Below are 19,611 nucleotides of genomic sequence, written 5' to 3'. Positions count from 1 at the left end.
ATGACCAGGAACGAGAGAGGCTGAATAAGTTGTGAAATACGGTGTCATCTAAGATCGAGGTAAGGTAAGCGACCAATGTTACCAACTGAAGCTAGCTAGCTCCACAAGGTGTGCTCGGGCTGCTATATGCCACGGACAGGGCTAGAAGGGATCCAGTTTTTGTCAAATAACGTCCGATTTGACTTTTTATAGCAGGTTAGAATAATTTACTCAGCAGGTTAGGATAATTAGGTTAAGGTTAGGAAAATGGTTAGGGTTAGTTAAAATGCAAAACATTTCAACATTTGACGTTCATTTTACAAAAGATGGATCCCATCTAGCCATGACCTTATGCCACCTGCTAAACTAGGGCAGCTAGTTAATTAATTCGATTCTCAGCTCTCTAAACTGGAACATGCCATATAGGTCAGCGTAATCTATTTAAAATATAAATACGTTTCAACTCAACTACGTTTGTTTAGAAGCATTGCACTTGCATACAATATGTACCCTAAACCCACAGCTATATCTCCAGTATTGTTGAAAGAGATACATATGTTGGTTATTATGGTGATTTACAGTGGTGTAAAAATACTTGAAAGTACTACTTAAGTCGTATTTTGGGTATCTGTACTTTATTATTTATATTTTTGACAACTTCTACATCACTACATTCCTAAGGAAAATGATGTACTTTTTACTCCATACATTTTCCCTGACACCCAAAAGTTCTCGTTACATTTTGAATGCTTAGCAGGACAGGAAAATGGTCTAATTCAAACACTTATCAAGAGAACATCCCAGGTCATCCCTACTGCCTCTGATCCGGCGGACTCACTAAACACATGCTTCATTTTGTTAATGATGTCTGAGCTTGCCCCTGGCTATCAGTAAATGTTTTTTGGTTTGCTTAAAATAAGGAATTTGAAATGCATTATACTTTTGATACTTAAGTATATTTTTGCAATTACATTTACGTTTGATACTTAAGTATATTTAAAACCAAATGCTTTTTAGACTAACTCAAGTAGTGTTTTACTGGGTGACTTTCACTTTTACTTGTGTCATTTTCTATCAAGGTATCTTTACTTTTACTCAAGTATGACAATTAGGTACTTTTTCCACCACTGGTAATTTATGAGGCTACTATTGTAATTTAAATTACCTATTAGCGGACATGCAACTATGGCCACACATGACCTTTGAACTTTAGGTGTTTAGGTCAGCAAGTTAAGAGCTGGTCCAACATCAAGAGTGTTGATAGGAAAGGGGAAGTGACAAGTTTGAATGTAGTTTTGTTTTAAACTGCCATACGTGTTACTTCTTAGCTGATCACCTCGTTATTTAGGCTTTTAGGTTTGTCATTGTTTTATTAGGCTGTGTATCACAACAAGGAAGAGAGGCAATAGAAGGCCTATTTTACATTTTGCTATATGTTTGTTGCAAATTGTTGGTCTATGAGTCAAGATAGTGTAGACAATTTGTATTATTATTTGTATTATTATACACTGAGTGTACAAAACATTAAGAACACCTTTTCCAATATTGCTATGCAACCCCCGTCGGGGCAGTTCTTGACACACTCAAACTGGTGCGCCTGGCACCTACCACCATACCCTGTTCAAAGGCACTTAAATCGTTTGTCTTGCCCATTCACCCTCTGAATGGCACACATACGCAATCCATGTCTCAACTGTCTCCTCTCCTACGTCTACACTGATTGAAGTGGATTTAACAAGTGACATCAATAAGGGATCATAGCTTTCAGCTGGATTCACCTGGTCACTCTGTCATGGAAAGAGCAGGTGTTCCTAATGTTTTGTACACTCAGTGTATAATACTTTTATATCTTGAACATCTAATCTGAAATGTTTTCTGTGTCTACTATTCTACAGCGACCACACCACACATACCTCAGCTCTTCCCCCCACAACATCAGCTCTCCCTCTTCCCATCATGGCTACCTCTATGGACCAGTCCACTCTTCTAGAAGATGAGCTCACCTGTCCCGTGTGCTTGGACCTGTTCCGGGACCCCCACCTGCTGCCCTGCGGCCACAACTTCTGCCTCCTGTGTGTCCGCCGCCTCAAACGCCAAGCGGAGCGAGGCCGCTTCCGTTGCCCCGAGTGCCGAGAGAGCCACCGCTGCTCTGCAGCCTCCCAGAAGAACTTTAAGCTTGCCAACATCGCAGACGACTTCCGCTGCAGGGGACAGGTATGTGCTGTCTGGGGCCGTATTCATAAAGTGTCTCAGAGGAGGAGTACTGATTTAGGATAAGTTTAACCTTTTTCGGTCATAATGAAAAGGTTACATGGACAGGAGGGACCTGATCCTAGATCAGCACTCCTATTCTGATATGCTTGATACATACGGCCCCTGGTCACAATAGCTGTGGAGCGGTAGCTAAAAGCACCAAAGTAAAGTTGATATGAATTTTAAGACCTTAGTTTCAGGAGTATTCATCTCTACAATAGCCTACTCTACTGATTCATAGCCTATAGGCCCACCAGCAAACACACTCCTCTCTTCCTCTTCCTTTCTCTCTGTTTCTATGATGTCCAGGCAGCATCGTCAAGACAACAACAACCAGGCGGCTGCCCGGCAACAGCCAAGACCCCCATGTCCGTGCCCTGTGACTACTGCTCTCCAGGGGACACTAGCAAGGCGGGGAAACAGGAACCTGTGGCTGGAGTGGAGGTAGCGGTGAAGACGTGTCTGAAATGCGAGGTGTCCATGTGTCAGGTAAAGATCTGGGAGGCCCACACACACGGAATAGTGCTATTCCCAATACCTTTTTTTTTTTGCATCCATAATTCCAAATATGTTTGGCACCCATATGGTGCACCCATGGTAAATCACTGTAGAGCAGAAATAGTCCAATATTCTTATTCCGTTATCTAATAACTATTTTTTACACAGCACCAGTATCCTCAACACATTCAAGTGTTGGATGTGCATAATGCTGTCTTTTTTTGAAAGCTTCGTTTTTATTTTACATTTTCAAATCAGCAGGTAAGTCGAGGCAAACATGACTTTTTCTTCATTTTGTCCGTGTGTCAGGAACACGTGAAGCCCCACCTGGAGCTGCCTGCGTTTAGGGAGCACCCGCTGACCGAGCCCATGGGAGACCTGAGGAAGAGGAAGTGTCCCGAACACGATGAGATGTACCGCTATTACTGCATGGACGACCGGGTGTGTGTCTGCAATGCCTGTACCATAGAGGGGGGCCACGCCGGACACACCATCAAGACCCTGAAGAACACCATGAAGGATCTGAAGGTAACAGCTCTAGAGTTAGAACCTATAAAACAATGTCTAATAGGTTAATCACTGTGTTTAGGTTCCATATCATTATGGAAGAGGGGTAGAGGTAGAGGTCTCTGTTTGTTGGTCTACTGGTCAGGAGGGGGGATGTACAGGCCTAAATGTAGTACTCTAAAAACCAAAGGCACTCACACGCAAGTAGTATGTACTCCCTATCACTTTCGGTCAAACAAAAGGTACACACACAAACCACACCTCTAGACTAGGCCTCCACAGAATGGCCATTGATGAGTCTAGAACACAGGTGAATGTCATTGTCACTGCTGTGGTCTGACATGGTTGAGCGAATGAGAGAGTCCCAAATGTCACCCTATAGACTATATGGTGGAAAGAGAGAGATCCCATAGGGCTCTGGCCAAAAGTAGTGCACTATAAAGGGAATAGGGTGCCATTTGAGATGCAGACGAAACGTGATGTGATCTCACTGTTTGAATGAATTGTTCAAGCTGCTTCCTGAAGTGACTTGTCCGAACCAATGAGAGAAAGGGAGACATTTCCAGTTCAGTTCACCATTTACCCTCACTATAGTCTTGTCATAGAGATTGACTGTAAATGCATATAATTGTGGCCCTGGTGGCACAAAATAATCAAAGGTCTGACTGCATAGAGATGCTTGGGGAAATGGTTACAATGGGGGACCAGTGTGTGTGTTTCATGGGAAGGGGGTGGATCTGATCTCCATCACCTAGGACTTGACATAGGTTAATCGAAGCTCAAATTTGTGTCAATTTTTGCTCAATCTTGCATGCTTTCTCAAACAGCTGTAACTGTATATGCATTTGTAAATCAGGTCCTCTCTTGAGTTGGGCTCTGGGATGTAGCAACCGTTGAGTATCTGAGTTTATGGTTGATTGTGGAGGAAAGGGGTTGTGTGTGTGTGTGTGTGTGTGTGTGTGTGTGTGTGTGTGTGTATCCCACATCTGTTGCAAGGGGATGTTAGGGAGAATATTGGAAGAACCACAATAATTGTTTGCTAAAATAATAATTGCTTGACAAAAATGTAATGTAATGCAATGGCAATCCAGGTTATACAGTGAGGGAAAAAAGTATTTGATCCCCTGCTGATTTTGTACGTTTGCCCACTGACAAAGACATGATCAGTCTATAATTTTAATGGTAGGTTTATTTGAACAGTGAGAGACAGAATAACAAAACAAAAATCCAGAAAAATGCATGTCAAAAATGTTAGAAATTGATTTGCAATTTAATGAGGGAAATAAGTATTTGACTCCTCTGCAAAACATGACTTAGTACTTGGTGGAAAAACCCTTGTTGGCAATCACAGATGTCAGATGTTTCTTGTAGTTGACCATCAGGTTTGCACACATCTCAGGAGGGATTTTGTTCCACTCCTCTTTGCAGATCTTCTCCAAGTTATTAAGGTTTCGAGGCTAACGTTTGGAAACTCGAACCTTCAGCTCCCTCCACAGAATTTCTATGGGATTAAGGTCTGGAGACTGGCTAGGCCACTCCAGGACCTTAATGTGCTTCTTCTTGAGCCACTCCTTTGTTGCCTTGGCCGTGTGTTTTGGGTCATTGTCATGCTGGAATACCCATCCACGACCCATTTTCAATGCCCTGGCTGAGGGAAGGAGGTTCTCACCCAAGATTTGACGGTACATGGCCCCGTCCATCGTCCCTTTGATGTGGTGAAGTTGTCCTGTCCCCTTAGCAGAAAAACACCCCCAAAGCATAATGTTTCCACCTCCATGTTTGACGGTGGGGATGGTGTTCTTGGGGTCATAGGCAGCATTCCTCCTCCTCCAAACACTGCGAGTTGAGTTGATGCCAAAGAGCTCCATTTTGGTCTCATCTGACCACAACACTTTCACCCAGTTCTCCTCTGAATCATTCAGATGGTCATTGGCAAACTTTAGACGGCCCTGTATATGTGCTTTCTTGAGCAGGGGGACCTTGCGGGCGCTGCAGGATTTCAGTCCTTCACGGCGTAGTGTGTTACCAATTGTTTTCTTGGAGACTATGGTCCCAGCTGCCTTGAGATCATTGACAAGTTCCTCCCGTGTAGTTCTGGGCTGATTCCTCACCGTTCTCATGATCATTGCAACTCCACGAGGTGAGATCTTCCATGGAGCCCCAGGCCGAGGGAGATTGACAGTTCTTTTGTGTTTCTTCCATTTGCGAATAATCGCACCAACTGTTGTCACCTTCTCACCAAGCTGTTTGGCGACGGTCTTGTAGCCCATTCCAGCCTTGTGTAGATCTACAATCTTGTCCCTGACATCCTTGGAGAGCTCTTTGGTCTCGGCCATGGTGGAGAGTTTGGAATCTGACTGATTGATTGCTTCTGTGGACAGGTGTCTTTTCTACAGGTAACAAGCTGAGATTAGGAGCACTCCCTTTAAGAGTGTGCTCCTAATCTCAGCTCGTTACCTGTATAAAAGACACCTGGGAGCCAGAAATCTTTCTGATTGAGAGGGGGTCAAATACTTATTTCCCTCATTAAAATGCAAATCAATTTATAACATTTTTGACATGCGTTTTTCTGGATTTTGTTGTTGTTATTCTGTCTCTCACTGTTCAAATAAACCTACCATTAGAATTATAGACTGATCATTTCTTTGTCAGTGTGCAAACGTACAAAATCAGCAGGGGATCAAATACTTTTTTCCCTCACTGTATACACACTGCTCAAAAAAATAAAGGGAACACTTAAACAACACATCCTAGATCTGAATGAATGAAATAATCTTATTAAATACTTTTTTCTTTACATAGTTGAATGTGCTGACACAAAATCACACAGAAATTATCAATGGAAATCAAATTTATCAACCCATGGAGGTCTGGATTTGGAGTCACCCTCAAAATTAAAGTGGAAAACCACACTACAGGCTGATCCAACTTTGATGTAATGTCCTTAAAACAAGTCTAAATGAGGCTCAGTAGTGTGTGTGGCCTCCACGTGCCTGTATGACCTCCCTACAACGCCTGGGCATGCTCCTGATGAGGTGGCGGATGGTCTCCTGAGGGATCTCCTCCCAGACCTGGACTAAAGCATCCGCCAACTCCTGGACAGTCTGTGGTGCAACGTGGCGTTGGTGGATGGAGTGAGACATGATGTCCCAGATGTGCTCAATTGGGATGCAAGTCTGGGGAACGGGCGGGCCAGTCCATAGCATCAATGCCTTCCTCTTGCAGGAACTGCTGACACACTCCAGTCACATGAGGTCTTGCATTGTCTTGCATTAGGAGGAACCCAGGGACAACCGCACCAGCATATGGTCTCACAAGGGGTCTGAGGATCTCATCTCGGTACCTAATGGCAGTCAGGCTACCTCTGGCGAGCACATGGAGGGCTGTGCGACCCCCCCCCCCCCCCCCCCCCCCAAAAGAAATTGCCACCCCACACCATGACTGACCCACCGCTAAACCGGTCATGCTGGAGGATGTTGCAGGCAGCAGAACGTTCTCCACTGCGTCTCCAGACTCTGTCACATGTGCTCAGTGTGAACCTGCTTTAATCTGTGAAGAGCACAGGGCGGCAGTGGCGAATTTGCCAATCTTGGTGTTCTCTGGCAAATGCCAAACGTCCTGCACGGTGTTGGGCTGTAAGCACAACCCCCACCTGTGGACGTCGGGCCCTCATACCACCCTCATGGAGTCTGGTTCTGACCGTTTGACACATGCACATTTGTGGCCTGCTGGAGGTCATTTTGCAGGGTTCTGGCAGTGCTCCTCCTGCTCCTCCTTGCAGAAAGGCGGAGGTAGCGGTCCTGCTGCTGGGTTGTTGCCCTCCTACGGCCTCCTCCACGTCTCCTGATGTACTGGCCTGTCTCCTGGTAGCGCCTCCATGCTCTGGACACTTCGCTGACAGACACAGCAAACCTTCTTGCCACAGCTCGCATTGATGTGCCATCCTGGATGAGCTGCACTACCTGAGCCACTTGTGTGGGTTGTAGACTCCGTCTCATGCTACCACTAGAGTGAAAGCACTCAAAATCATTCAAAAAAAGCATTCAAAATCATTCAAAAGTGACCAAAACATCAGCCAGGAAGCATAGGAACTGAGAAGTGGTCTGTGGTCACCACCTGCAGAACCACTTCTTTATTGGGGGTGTCTTGCTAATTGCCTATAATTTCCACCTGTTGTCTATTCCATTTGCACAACAGCATGTGACATGTATTGTCAATCAGTGTTGCTTCCTAAGTGGACAGTTTGATTTCACAGAAGTGTGATTGACTTGGAGTTACATTGTGTTGTTTAAGTGTTCCCTTTATTTTTTGAGCAGTGTGTGTGTGTGTGTGTGTGTGTGTGTGTGTGTGTGTGTATATATATATATATATACACACACACACACACACACACACACACACACACACAGTGGGGAGAACAAGTATTTGATACACTGCCGATTTTGCAGGTTTTCCTACTTACAAAGCATGTAGAGGTCTGTAATTTTTTATCATAGGTACACTTCAACTGTGAGAGACGGAATCTAAAATCCAGAAAATCACATTGTATGATTTTTGATGTAATTAATTTGCATTTTATTGCATGACATAAGTATTTGATACATCAGAAAAGCAGAACTTAATATTTGGTAAAGAAACCTTTGTTTGCAATTACAGAGATCATACGTTTCCTGTAGGTCTTGACCAGGTTTGCACACACTGCAGCAGGGATTTTGGCCCACTCCTCCATACAGACCTTCTCCAGATCCTTCAGGTTTCGGGGCTGTCGCTGGGCAATACGAACATCTCCCTCCAAAGATGTTCTATTGGGTTCAGGTCTGGAGACTGGCTAGGCCACTCCAGGACCTTGAGATGCTTCTTACAGAGCCACTCCTTAGTTGCCCTGGCTGTGTGTTTCGGGTCGTTGTCATGCTGGAAGACCCAGCCACGACCCATCTTCAATGCTCTTAATGAGGGAAGGAGGTTGTTTGATGCAGTGCAGTTGTCCTGTCCCCTTTGCAGAAAAGCATCCCCAAAGAATGATGTTTCCACCTCCATGCTTTACGGTTGGGATGGTGTTCTTGGGGTTGTACTCATCCTTCTTCTTCCTCCAAACACGGCGATTGGAGTTTAGACCATTCCTCCTCTGGATCATCCAGATTGTCATTGGCAAACTTCAGACGGGCCTGGACATGCGCTGGCTTGAGCAGGGGGACCTTGCGTGCGCTGCAGGATTTTAATCCATGACGGCATAGTGTGTTACTAATGGTTTTCTTTGAGACTGTGGTCCCAGCTCTCTTCAGGTCATTGACCAGGTCCTGCCGTGTAGTTCTGGGCTGATCCCTCACCTTCCTCATGATCATTGATGCCCCACGAGGTGAGCTCTTGCATGGAGCCCCAGACCGAGGGTGATTGACCGTCATCTTGAACTTCTTCCATTTTCTAATAATTGCGCCAACAGTTGTTGCCTTCTCACCAAGCTGCTTGCCTATTGTCCTGTAGCCCATCCCAGCCTTGTGCAGGTCTACAATTTTATCCCGGATGTCCTTACACAGCTCTCTGGTCTTGGCCATTGTGGAGAGGTTGGAGTCTGTTTGATTGAGTGTGGACAGGTGTCTTTTATATAGGTAACGAGTTCAAACAGGTGCAGTTAATACAGGTAATGAGTGGAGAACAGGAGGGCTTCTTAAAGAAAAACTAACAGGTCTGTGAGAGCTGGAATTCTTACTGGTTGGTAGGTGATCAAATACTTATGTCATGCAATAAAATGCAAATTATTACTTAAAAATCATACAATGTGATTTTCGGGATTTTTGTTTTAGATTCCGTCTCTCACAGTTGAAGTGTACCTGTGATAAAAATTACAGACCTCTACATGCTTTGTAAGTAGGAAAACCTGCAAAATCAGCAGTGTATCAAATACTTGTTCTCCCCACTGTGTGTGTGTATATATATATATATATATTACTGTTCAAAAGTTTGGGGTCACTTAGAAATGTCCTTGTTTTCCATGAAAACATACATGAAATTAGTTTGAATAGGAAATATAGCAAAATGCATAGGAAATGTAGTCATTGACAAGGTTAGAAATAATGATTTTTAATAGAAATAATAATTGTGTCCTTCAAACTTTGTTTTCGTCAAAGAATGCAGCAATTACATCCTTGCAGACCTTTGGCATTCTAGTTGTCAATTTGTTGAGGTCAAGCTGCTCCCACAACAGCTCAATAGGGTTGAGATCTGGTGACTGTGCTGGCCACTCCATTGTAGACAGAATACCAGCTGACTGCTTCTTCCCTAAATAGTTATTGCATAGTTTGGAGCTCCAATAAAGCGCCGTCCACAGGGTATGGCATGGTGTTGCAAAATAGAGTGATAGTATTCCTTCTTCAGACGGAATACTACCACTTTACCAGCACCAAAGCACCCCCAGACCATTACATTGCCTCCACCATGCTTGACAGATGGCATCAAGCACTCCTCCAGCATCTTTTCATTTGGTCTGCATCTCACAAATGTTCTTCTTTGTGATCCGAACACCTCAAACTTTGATTCGTCTGTCCATAACACTTTTTTTCAAATTTTCCTCTGTCCAGTGTCTGTGTTCTTTTGCCCATCTTAATCTTTTATTTTTATTGGCCAGTCTGAGATATGGCTTTTTCTTTGCAACTCTGCCTAGAAGGTCAGCATCCGGGAGTCGCCTCTTCACTGTTGACATTGAGGCTGGTGTTTTGCGGGTACTATTTAATGAAGCTTCCAGTTGAGGACCTGTGAGGCGCCTGTTTCTCAAACTACACACCGTAATGTATTTGTCTTCTTGCTCAGTTGTGCACCGGGGCCTCCCACTCCTCTTTCTATTCTGGTTAGAGCCAGTTTGCGCTTTTCTGTGAATGGAGTAGTACACAGTGTTGTACGAGATCTTCAGTTTCTTGGCAATTTCTCGCATGGAATAGCCGTTATTTCTCAGAACAAGAATAGACTGACGAGTTTCAGAAGAAAGTTATTTGTTTCTGGTCATTTAGATTCTGTAATCGAACCCACAATTGCTGATGCTCCAGATACTCAACAAGTCTCAAGAAGGCCAGCTTTATTGCTTCTTTAATCAGCACAACAGTTTTCAGCTGTGCTAACATAATTGCAAAAGGGGTTTCTAATGATCAATTAGCCTTTTTAAAATGAAAAACGTGGATTAGCAAACACAACGTGCCATTGGAACACAGGACTGTTGGTTGCTGATAATGGGCCTCTGTATGCCTATGTAGATATTCCATAAAAAATCAGCCGTTTCCAGCTACAATAGCCATTTACAACATTAACAATGTCTACACTGTATTTCTGAACAATTTGATGTTTTTATGGACAAAATTGATTTTCTTTCGAAAACAAGGACATTTCTAAGTGACCCCAAACGTGTGTGTGTATGTAATGTACATACAGTGCCTTGCAAAATTATTCATCCCCCTTGGCGTTTTTTCCTATTTTGTTGCATTACAACCTGTAATTTAAATTGATTTTTATTTGGATGTAATGGACATACACAAAATAGTCCAAATTGGTGAAGTGAAATGAAAAAAATAACTTGTTTAAAAAAAAAAGTAAAATAAATAAATAACGGAAAAGTGGTACGTGCATATGTATTCTCCCCTTTGCTATGAAGCCCCTGAATAACATCTGGTGCAACCAATTACATTCAGAAGTCATATAATTAGTTAAATAAAGTCCACCTGTGTGCAATCTAAGTGTCACATGATATCAGTACATATACACCTGTTCTGAAAGGTCCCAGAGTCTGCAACACCACTAAGCAAGGGGCACCACCAAACAAGCGGCACCATGAAGAACAAGGAGCTCTCCAAACAGGTCAAGGACAAAGTTGTGGAGTACAGATCAGATCAGGGTTGGGTTATAAAAAAATATCTGAAACTTTGAACATCCCACGGAGCACCATTTAAATCCATTATTAAAAAATGGAAAGAATATGGCACCACAACAAACCTGCCAAGAGAGGGCCTCCCACCCAATCTCACGGACCAGGCAAGGAGGGCATTAATCAGAGAGGCAACAAAGAGACCAAAGATAACCCTGAAGGAGCTGCAAAGCTCCACAGCAGAGATTGGAGTATCTGTCCATAGGACCACTTTAAGCCGTACACTCCACAGAGCTGGGCTTTACGGAAGAGTGGCCAGAAAAAAAGCCATTGCTTAAAGAACAAAATAAGCAAACACATTTGGTGTTCGCCAAAAGGAATGTGGGAGACTCCCAAATCATATGGAAGAATGTACTCTGGTCAGATGAGACTAATATTTAAAAAAAAATGCCATCAAGGAAAAATCTATGTCTGCCGCAAACCCAACACCTCTCTTCACCCCGAGAACACCTTCCCCACAGTGAAGCATGGTGGAGGCAGCATCATGTTGTGGGGATGTTTTTCATCGGCAGGGACTGGGAAACTGGTCAGAATTGAAGGAAGGATGGGTGGCGCTAAATACAGGGAAATTGTTGAGGGAAACCTGTTTCAGTCTTCCAGAGATTTGAGACTGGGACAGAGGTTCACCTTCCAGCAGGATAATGACCCTAAGCATACTGCTAAAGCAACACTCGAGTGGTTTAAGGGGAAACATTTAAATGTCTTGGAATGGCCTAGTCAAAGCCCAGACCTCAATCCAATTGAGAATCTGTGGTTTGACTTAAAGATTGCTGTACACCAGCGGAACCCATCCAACTTGAAGGAGCTGGAGCAGTTTTGATTTGATGAATGGTCATAAATCCCAGTGGCTAGATGTGCCAAGCTTATAGAGACTTACCCCAAGATACTTGCAACTGTAATTGTTGCAAAAGGTGGCTCTACAAAGTGGTAGGTACAAAATCTTCAAAGTGGTAGGCATGTTGTTAAAATCAAATGATAAACCCCCCCCCAAAAAATCCATTTTAATTCCAGGTTGTAAGGCAACAAAATAGGAAAAATGCCTAGGGGGTTGAATACTTCCGGAAGCCACTGTATATGTATATACAGCTGTGGAAAAAATTAAGTGACCACTGCAAATTTTTCTTAAATCAGCATCTCTACATGTATGACAGCCATTCCATTCCAGTGTCTGTTGAATTCCAACACAGGCACACCTCATTCTACTGAATTAGGTACTGAATAGGTGATCAAATGAACCAAATCTTATTTAACGAGGAAAAGTATAAAAACCACTGCTGTTGTCATCACTATCCTCTTGCAATAGGACCAGCTGGATGGCAAAAACAGTGCTAATAGTACCTCAAAAGTAATATTAATCAAAAAATAACTATTGACCATGCCAAAAGAGTTGAAAAGGAAAGTTTTGAGTGAGGAAAAGAAGGGGTCAATTCTGGCTTTACTGGCAGAGGGATACAGGGAGCGTCAGGTTGCTTCCATCCTTAAAATTTCAAAGACGGCGGTTCATAAGAACAAGGTCAAGCAGCAGACATTGGGGACAACAAAGCTACAGACCGGCAGAGGGCGAAAACGACTCTCTACTGACTGGGATGACCGCCAACTCATTCGAATGTCACTCAACAACCGTAGGATGACATCAAGTGACCTACAAAAATAATGGCAAACGGCAGCTGGAGTGAAGTGCATGGCGAGGACGGTTCGAAACAGGCTCCTAGGGGCAGGGCTGAAGTCGTGCAAAGCTAGAAAAAAGCCCTTCATCAATTAGAAGCAAAGAAGAGCCAGGCTGAGGTTTGCAAAGACCATAAGGATTGGACCGTAGAGGACTGGAGTAAGGTCATCTTCTCTGAGTCCAATTTTCAGCTTTGCCCAACACCTGGTCGTCTAATGGTTAGACGGAGACCTGGAGAGGCCTACAAGCCACAGTGTCTCGCACCCACTGTAAAATTTGGTGGAGGATCGGTGATGATCTGGGGGTGCTTCAGCAAGGCTGGAATCGGGCAGATTTGTCTTTGTGAAGGACGCATGAATCAAGCCACGTACAAGGTTGTCCTGGAAGAAAACTTGCTTCCTTTTGCTCTGACATTGTTCCCCAACTCTGAGGATTCGTTTTTCCAGCAGGACGATGCGCCATGCCACACAGCCAGGTCAATCAAGGTGTGGATGGAGGAACACCAGATCAAGACCCTGTCATGGCCAGCCCAATCTCCAGACCTGAACCCCATTGAAAACTTCTGGAATGTGATCAAGAGGAAGATGGATGGTCACAAGCCATCAAACAAAGCCGAGCTGCATGAATTCTTGCGCCAGGAGTGGCATAAATTCACCCAACATCAATGTGAAAGACTGGTGGAGAGCATGCCAAGACGCATGAAAGCTGTGATTGAAAATCAGGGTTATTCCACCAAATATTGATTTCTGAACTCTTCCTTAGTTAAAACATTAGTATTGTGTTGTTTAAAAATGAACATGAACTGACAACACTGCATATTTTTTGTTATTTTGACCAGTTGTCATTTTCTGCAAATAAATGCTCTAAATGACAATATTTTTATTTGGAATTTGGGAGAAATGTTGTCAGTAGTTTATATAATAAAACAAAAATGTTATTTTTACCCAAACACATACCTATAAATAGTAAAACCAGAGAAACTGATAATTTTGCAGTGGTCTCTTAATTTTTTCCGCAGCTGTATATTTGCGGGAAAAAAACATGGGGGATTGGAAGTGATGCAGACAATTACATTGATGGAAGTTAAAATCTATCTGCAATATTAAAGCTGATCTACCCCCTAAAAAATAAAAATACACTGAATGTAACATATGTCTCTCTCTCTCCCCTCCCCCAAACACTCTCTCCCTCTCTGGTGTCAGGGCTCTCTGGAGACCCAGCTACAGAAGGTGGACAGGAAGCTGAACAAAGCAGAGAGAAATCTCCAGGAGCAGAAAGAACAAGAACGACTGAACGAGGTAATATTGCTTATCTTGGATTTGGGCTGTGGCGGCCATGACATTTTGTCAGCCGGTGATTGTCAAGCAAATAACTGCCAGTCTCACAGTAATTGACCGTTAATTAACATAAACACATTTAGCATCTCCTGGCTTCCACACATAGCCTACAAGCCTCTAATGCAGACCTTTGGAACATCTACACTTTAAAAAGTCTAATAAATCCATGTAATATAGCCTACACCATCACAATAAATCCATTATTTATTTTAGACAGGTCTAAAGAAACATGATATTAAGAAAATCTAGTCTATTTCAGAAGAACAGAACAGCATACTCTGAGTTATCCTTATGTTAGGCCCTGATCTGGCTATGCCATATGACCTGTGGGCTACACTAGTTCATTTAGCAGACAAGATTTGCTTAGATTTCTGTGGCATTATTTTATAGTATGAAGAATACAATTGAACATAGCTGAATAAAATAAAAATGATATTTTCCCCAAACGATTTGAGGGACTGTGTTGAGCGGTTAAAAAAGAAACAGATCCTCCTATTATGCTTAATTTAGAGTGATTTATGCAACTTTAGTTGCGATACAAACGTTGTGCTATATGTTTTGATTTTTAATACATTCTAAGGCTGCATGATGCGACTCTAATGATGATTTGAAAAAAGTTGCATGAAAGGCATGAGCTCTGCTTAGTTTTTTGCGCAGACTGTACACACTTCATCAGTCTCTCATTCACAATTTGACAAGCACTTGATAATGCCTCCATTTTCCCGGCAGCATCCCCTTTGTGTGGCCGTAATGCCCCCTAAAAACATCCATGCCTTTTGCGGCCTGTGGCCATTGTGCCCTTGGGCTGAATATAATCATTATAATTCCCTTCTCCCGGCTGCATGCTCCAAAGCGCCTCTCACTCACATGGCTCTCTCAGATCGCTCAATTCTTATTAGCCAATGCCCGTCACGTGATCGGGTCTTTCTCACAGGCTAGGTGAATATTGAAGATATTAGAAGAACTGTCCCCATTTACTTTTCGGCAGAGTATTCTTGATTTAATCTTGTCTTTACATATACTAAATAATATAAGTGTGGACCATTATCATGCACCTGTCTCGAAACAGGGGCAGGGGGAAAAAATACATGTAATCTATGAACTTCAATAGCGAATGGAGTACTCTTTTCCCGTGGTTCATTTTCATGCCAGCCAGGTAAGCTATACTCCTGTTGTAAATCAAAGCAAAGTTGAGAAATAAATATAGTAGGCCTAGCCTATAGAAAGCTGATGGGATCCTCCTCTTTTTAATAGAGGCCATCAAAACTGTTTTCTCACGCAATTGCATAGCCTATAGAAATGTTGCGCAACATGAGCTCAGTGTGTTTGATTAGATTTTTGATAACATTTGCAAAGATGTCAGTGATTAGAGGGACAATAGAGTGCGGAGTACCAGGCAGTTAGCAAGTTTGGTAGGCTACTAATGACCATCAGCAGCATCAGAGCTTGGAGAAGCCTAATTACCGTGACTAAACTTTCACTTGGAATTTGACTGCCGTCATGATTCGTGATTCGGTAATATGGTCACCGTAACAGTCCTATCTAGGATCATTTTTGCATTTTAAGATTGTAATGAACATGATTATGGACAAAGGGGCGGACGGTCGGACCTGATCCTAGATCAGCACTCCTTTCCATAATGTAAGGTGTCATGTATTTGGATTGTTTACAGAGCCGTATATTTTGATATTTTTTGTTTTAGTTTTTAATTTTTTTGTATTTGGTTTTCTCTGTTTTCATATGTGAAGATGAAGAGAAACTTTGGATACTGATTAGTTAGTTTTCTTTGGTTAGACACACAACTCTCAACCCTCTCCCTATCTCTCTCTGTGCAGAGGTTCCTGGAGGGCTCAGACCAGCGGGTCACAGCCTTGGGGGAGGTGTTACAGGTCCATCTGGAGGGATTCCTCACCTCCCTCAGGGACTGTTCCTGCTCCCACGGGGTCGAGTGTAGCTCCAGCATCCAGCGAAACATAGCCAAGGCGGTCCAGGACCAGTCCCGGCTGCAGGATGTCCACAGTGGCATCCAGACCCTCGCCCAGGAGAACGACCCCTTCTGCTTCCTGGAGGTCAGTGCTTGGTTTTTGACACATTCTTCTGGTAGTAATTCAGCCACAAGTGGATAAATTGATATACATGGACAAATGGATATGCATGTAACATTATTATTTTTAAAACCTCCTGCTGTTATCTAAATAGCTTAATTTTTTTATTTTCGTGAACTAAGTAATGGTATTCTTTGCTGATTTGCTGTTTAGGCGTACAAGTCAACAAGCAAAAAGTAAGTGTTTGTTTGTTTGCTTGTTTGGTTGTGTGTGTGTGTGTGTGTGTGTGTGTGTGTGTGTGTGTGCATGCGTGTGTCTCTCCAACTGTCTATGGGTGTTGCACCATTTGCAGTGTGTGTGTCTCTCCAAATGTCTATGGGTGTTGCGCCATTTGTAGTGTGTGTGTGTGTGTCTCTCCAAATGTCTATGGTTGTTGTGCCATTTGCAGTGTGTGTGTGTCTCTCCAAATGTCTATGGGTGTTTAGCCATTTGCAGTGTGTGTGTCTTTCTCTCTCTCAACCTGACCACCTACTAACCACTGATATCTATGGTCCATTGCTAATGCGAGTGTGTTTGTGTGTCCCAGTTTCTGCAGGCAGTTGAAGAAACCCCTGTTCCACCCAGAGTGTGCTTGCGTGGACTCAGACGGCCTGGCCGAGTCAATGGAGGCTAAACAGGAAGACTTCCTCACTGAAGTACACTCTCACGTCTCTCACTTCATCAACGAGCTCTGTGAGTAACAGACTGGTGTGTGTGATAAAGGAGAGAGGGAACCAGGGTGTTTTGAATACATTTTGAATTTGTGGGCACAAGAGCACACAAAAAGTATAATGTATCATGTTCACATATGTATATATTTTTGGTGGGTTTTTAAATAAGCCCTTTGGGTTTGCAGCTTCACATGTACATTTCTTTTTACATAGCTTTTTTCTATCTGCACGGTTTCTTTTACTTGTCTTTTGTGTGTGTGTGTTCGACAAATAAACAAACCTGAAGAAGTTACTTGAAAACACAAACACATTTTTCTCCTCAGACTTCATTGCACGCGCGATAGAACAGCAGAATATATACTGCAACATGTATTTAGAACAGCAGAATATGTACTGCAACATGTCTTTAGAACAGCAGAATATGTACTGCAACATTTCTTTAGAACAGCAGAATATGTACTGCAACATGTCTTTAGAACAGCATATGTCTTTAACAACGCTGTCGGACGCTCCTCTCCTCAGTTTCATCAACAAAAACAATAACAAAGAGACTGGGGGGCGAACAGTGGCACGGTTTCACCAAATGTGGATTCCATCTTAAACGGTTTTGTCTTCTACCAGGTCCTGTAGTCAGGGTAGAGGAGGACAGCGGAGGAGAGGAGGAGGAGGAGGACGAAGATGATGACGACAGCAGTGATGGAGATGAGCAAGAAGAAGCTGAGGAGATGAGGAGTGAGGAAGAGGAGGGTGTACACGACCAGAGTGAGTCAGCAGACGAACTTTACAGTCCCGACGGTCAGGAAGACGAGGAGGATGAAGAAGAAGAGGAAGAGGAGAGTCATTCAGACTGATGAAATGACTTCCATTTAAGTCAGATTTTCAGTCAAAAAGTCATGCATTGATGTCAGTGGGAGAATAATGTGTGAAAATATTACTTTGGATTTTTCCATATATTACCAAAATAACCATTTTGGGAAACCTTTTCAATATTATACATCAATGTTTAGAAGGGGAGATGTTTGTGTATTATCCCAAATGGCACCCTATTTGTTATATAGTGCACTACTTTTGACCAGGGCCCTACATAGGCAAAAGGGTGCCATTTGGGACGTAGACAATTTTTCTAAAGTTCAGGATGATACTGGAATAACATAAACACTTGAAACTGGGCTTCTCATTCTAACCTCATACGGTTTTGTTTTTAACTAAAGCACTTTTGATGTGCCCAACCGCTCTGTTGCAGACCTGGGTCCAAGTAGTATTTGACATTTTTGAAATACTTTTCTGCGTTTGCTTTGTAGTGTAGTTTTGTATCTATTCTATTGCTTCCGTTAAACCAGGCAAGCTCGATCAAGCGCAGATGGAAGTATTTGTAATAATTTCACCTAGTATTTGAACCCAGGTTAGGGCTGTATTATGTCTTCTCTGGAAGACATGTATTATACAAATAAAGGCATTTAAATTAATTATATAAAGAGAGCCTTGGTCCTCCTTTCTTTATGATGACCAATTTACACCTTTTACCAAAGAGCACCTTCTGTCTACCAGAATCTACTATTGTGTACCTTAGCAGCGCTTCCCTTCTTTTTTTCTACTATGTATTATAAGGTGTTTATTATTTGATGGCATTTTGATAAATAATTATACATAATATAAATAATTTAAGTGTTGCACTGACCACTGGCAGAAATGAATTTCTTCATAAACAACAATGGGCTCAGGACTAATTATTCACCATTAGTGCATTTAGGTAGCATGGTCCCAGATCAGATCTGTTTGTGCGGTCTTGCCAGCTCCAATATTAATGACCATCGGAGTTGGCCAGACAGCAGAAATAGATCTGGGCTAGCATTTAGGTGTATATGTGTAACCAGACAAATGTGAGTGTGTGTCCTGACTATTCTGCTTGATGTGAATTTATACCAAAGAAAGTTAGGTGATAGAATGAAACCAAAGAATACTTAAGAAACGGGTGGATGAGTATGTGAAGCGTGGGTGTTTTGAAAGTTATGTAAAAGATGGTGAGCTATATGTTTATCAGTCTGTTGTTTAATAATTAATTGTTCTTACAGTATTATGTTTTTAATCAGTTGCACATCTGGGTCGTATTCATTAGGCACCAAACGGGGGGAGGGGGGAGAACGGACTGAAACAGGGAGAGATCTACCAGAACTGGTCCAATAAGTAGCCCTTGTTCTCCTTTTGCGTTTTGAAATGGTGTGCACTAATGAACATGACCCATGTCTCATGACTTGTAGTTCGGAGAAACATTTGTAGGCCTACTTCTAATGGTTGCAGCAATAGATAACTTGTTACTTTAGACATGTTTTGTATCATTATCCATTTGCACAGTTCTGAAAAGAACATGGTGATAAATGGCTTTTTTGTCCTGCAAGGGATTAAAAAAAATTTGATTTGAAAAATATATATAATATTTTGGGGGTGTTTTCATACTGGTGATTTTGAATGTGGTAAAATTGTCATTCTATCCAGCCGATAAACTCAGCATGAATGTTATAAAAAAATATACATATATAAAAAAATGCTATGTGCTATTATTATTACATTTCATTAACTTCTTTCAGACGACCACATATTATGTTTACATTAAACAGTCAAACTGCATTTGGATTGTGAATTCTTGAAACTATAATTCAAAGAAATGTCTCATGTCAGACCTAACATAGCAAATGCAAATATGTGACACTAA

General features: G+C 42.4%; 1 protein-coding gene across 1 annotated transcript; it reads left to right on the top strand.

Annotated features, from left to right (window-relative positions):
* Positions 1 to 16: 16 nt before the first annotated feature.
* On the top strand, positions 17 to 19,267 carry LOC311112666 (uncharacterized protein). The gene is made up of 9 exons (XM_084155803.1): positions 17 to 59; positions 1,875 to 2,193; positions 2,542 to 2,721; positions 3,040 to 3,258; positions 14,012 to 14,107; positions 15,982 to 16,215; positions 16,405 to 16,427; positions 16,778 to 16,923; positions 17,523 to 19,267. Exons 2-9 carry the CDS (start codon positions 1,936 to 1,938, stop codon positions 17,750 to 17,752), a joined length of 1,386 nt encoding a protein of 461 aa, XP_084011929.1. The 5' UTR covers positions 17 to 59; positions 1,875 to 1,935; the 3' UTR covers positions 17,753 to 19,267.
* The last annotated feature ends 344 nt before the right edge of the window (positions 19,268 to 19,611 follow it).

This window comes from Coregonus lavaretus (assembly GCF_964263955.1).
Source record: "Coregonus lavaretus genome assembly, chromosome: 39".
NCBI lineage: Eukaryota > Metazoa > Chordata > Actinopteri > Salmoniformes > Salmonidae > Coregonus > Coregonus lavaretus.
Note: the sequence above shows the minus strand (reverse complement) of the source record. Positions and strands in the feature narration are given on the sequence as shown.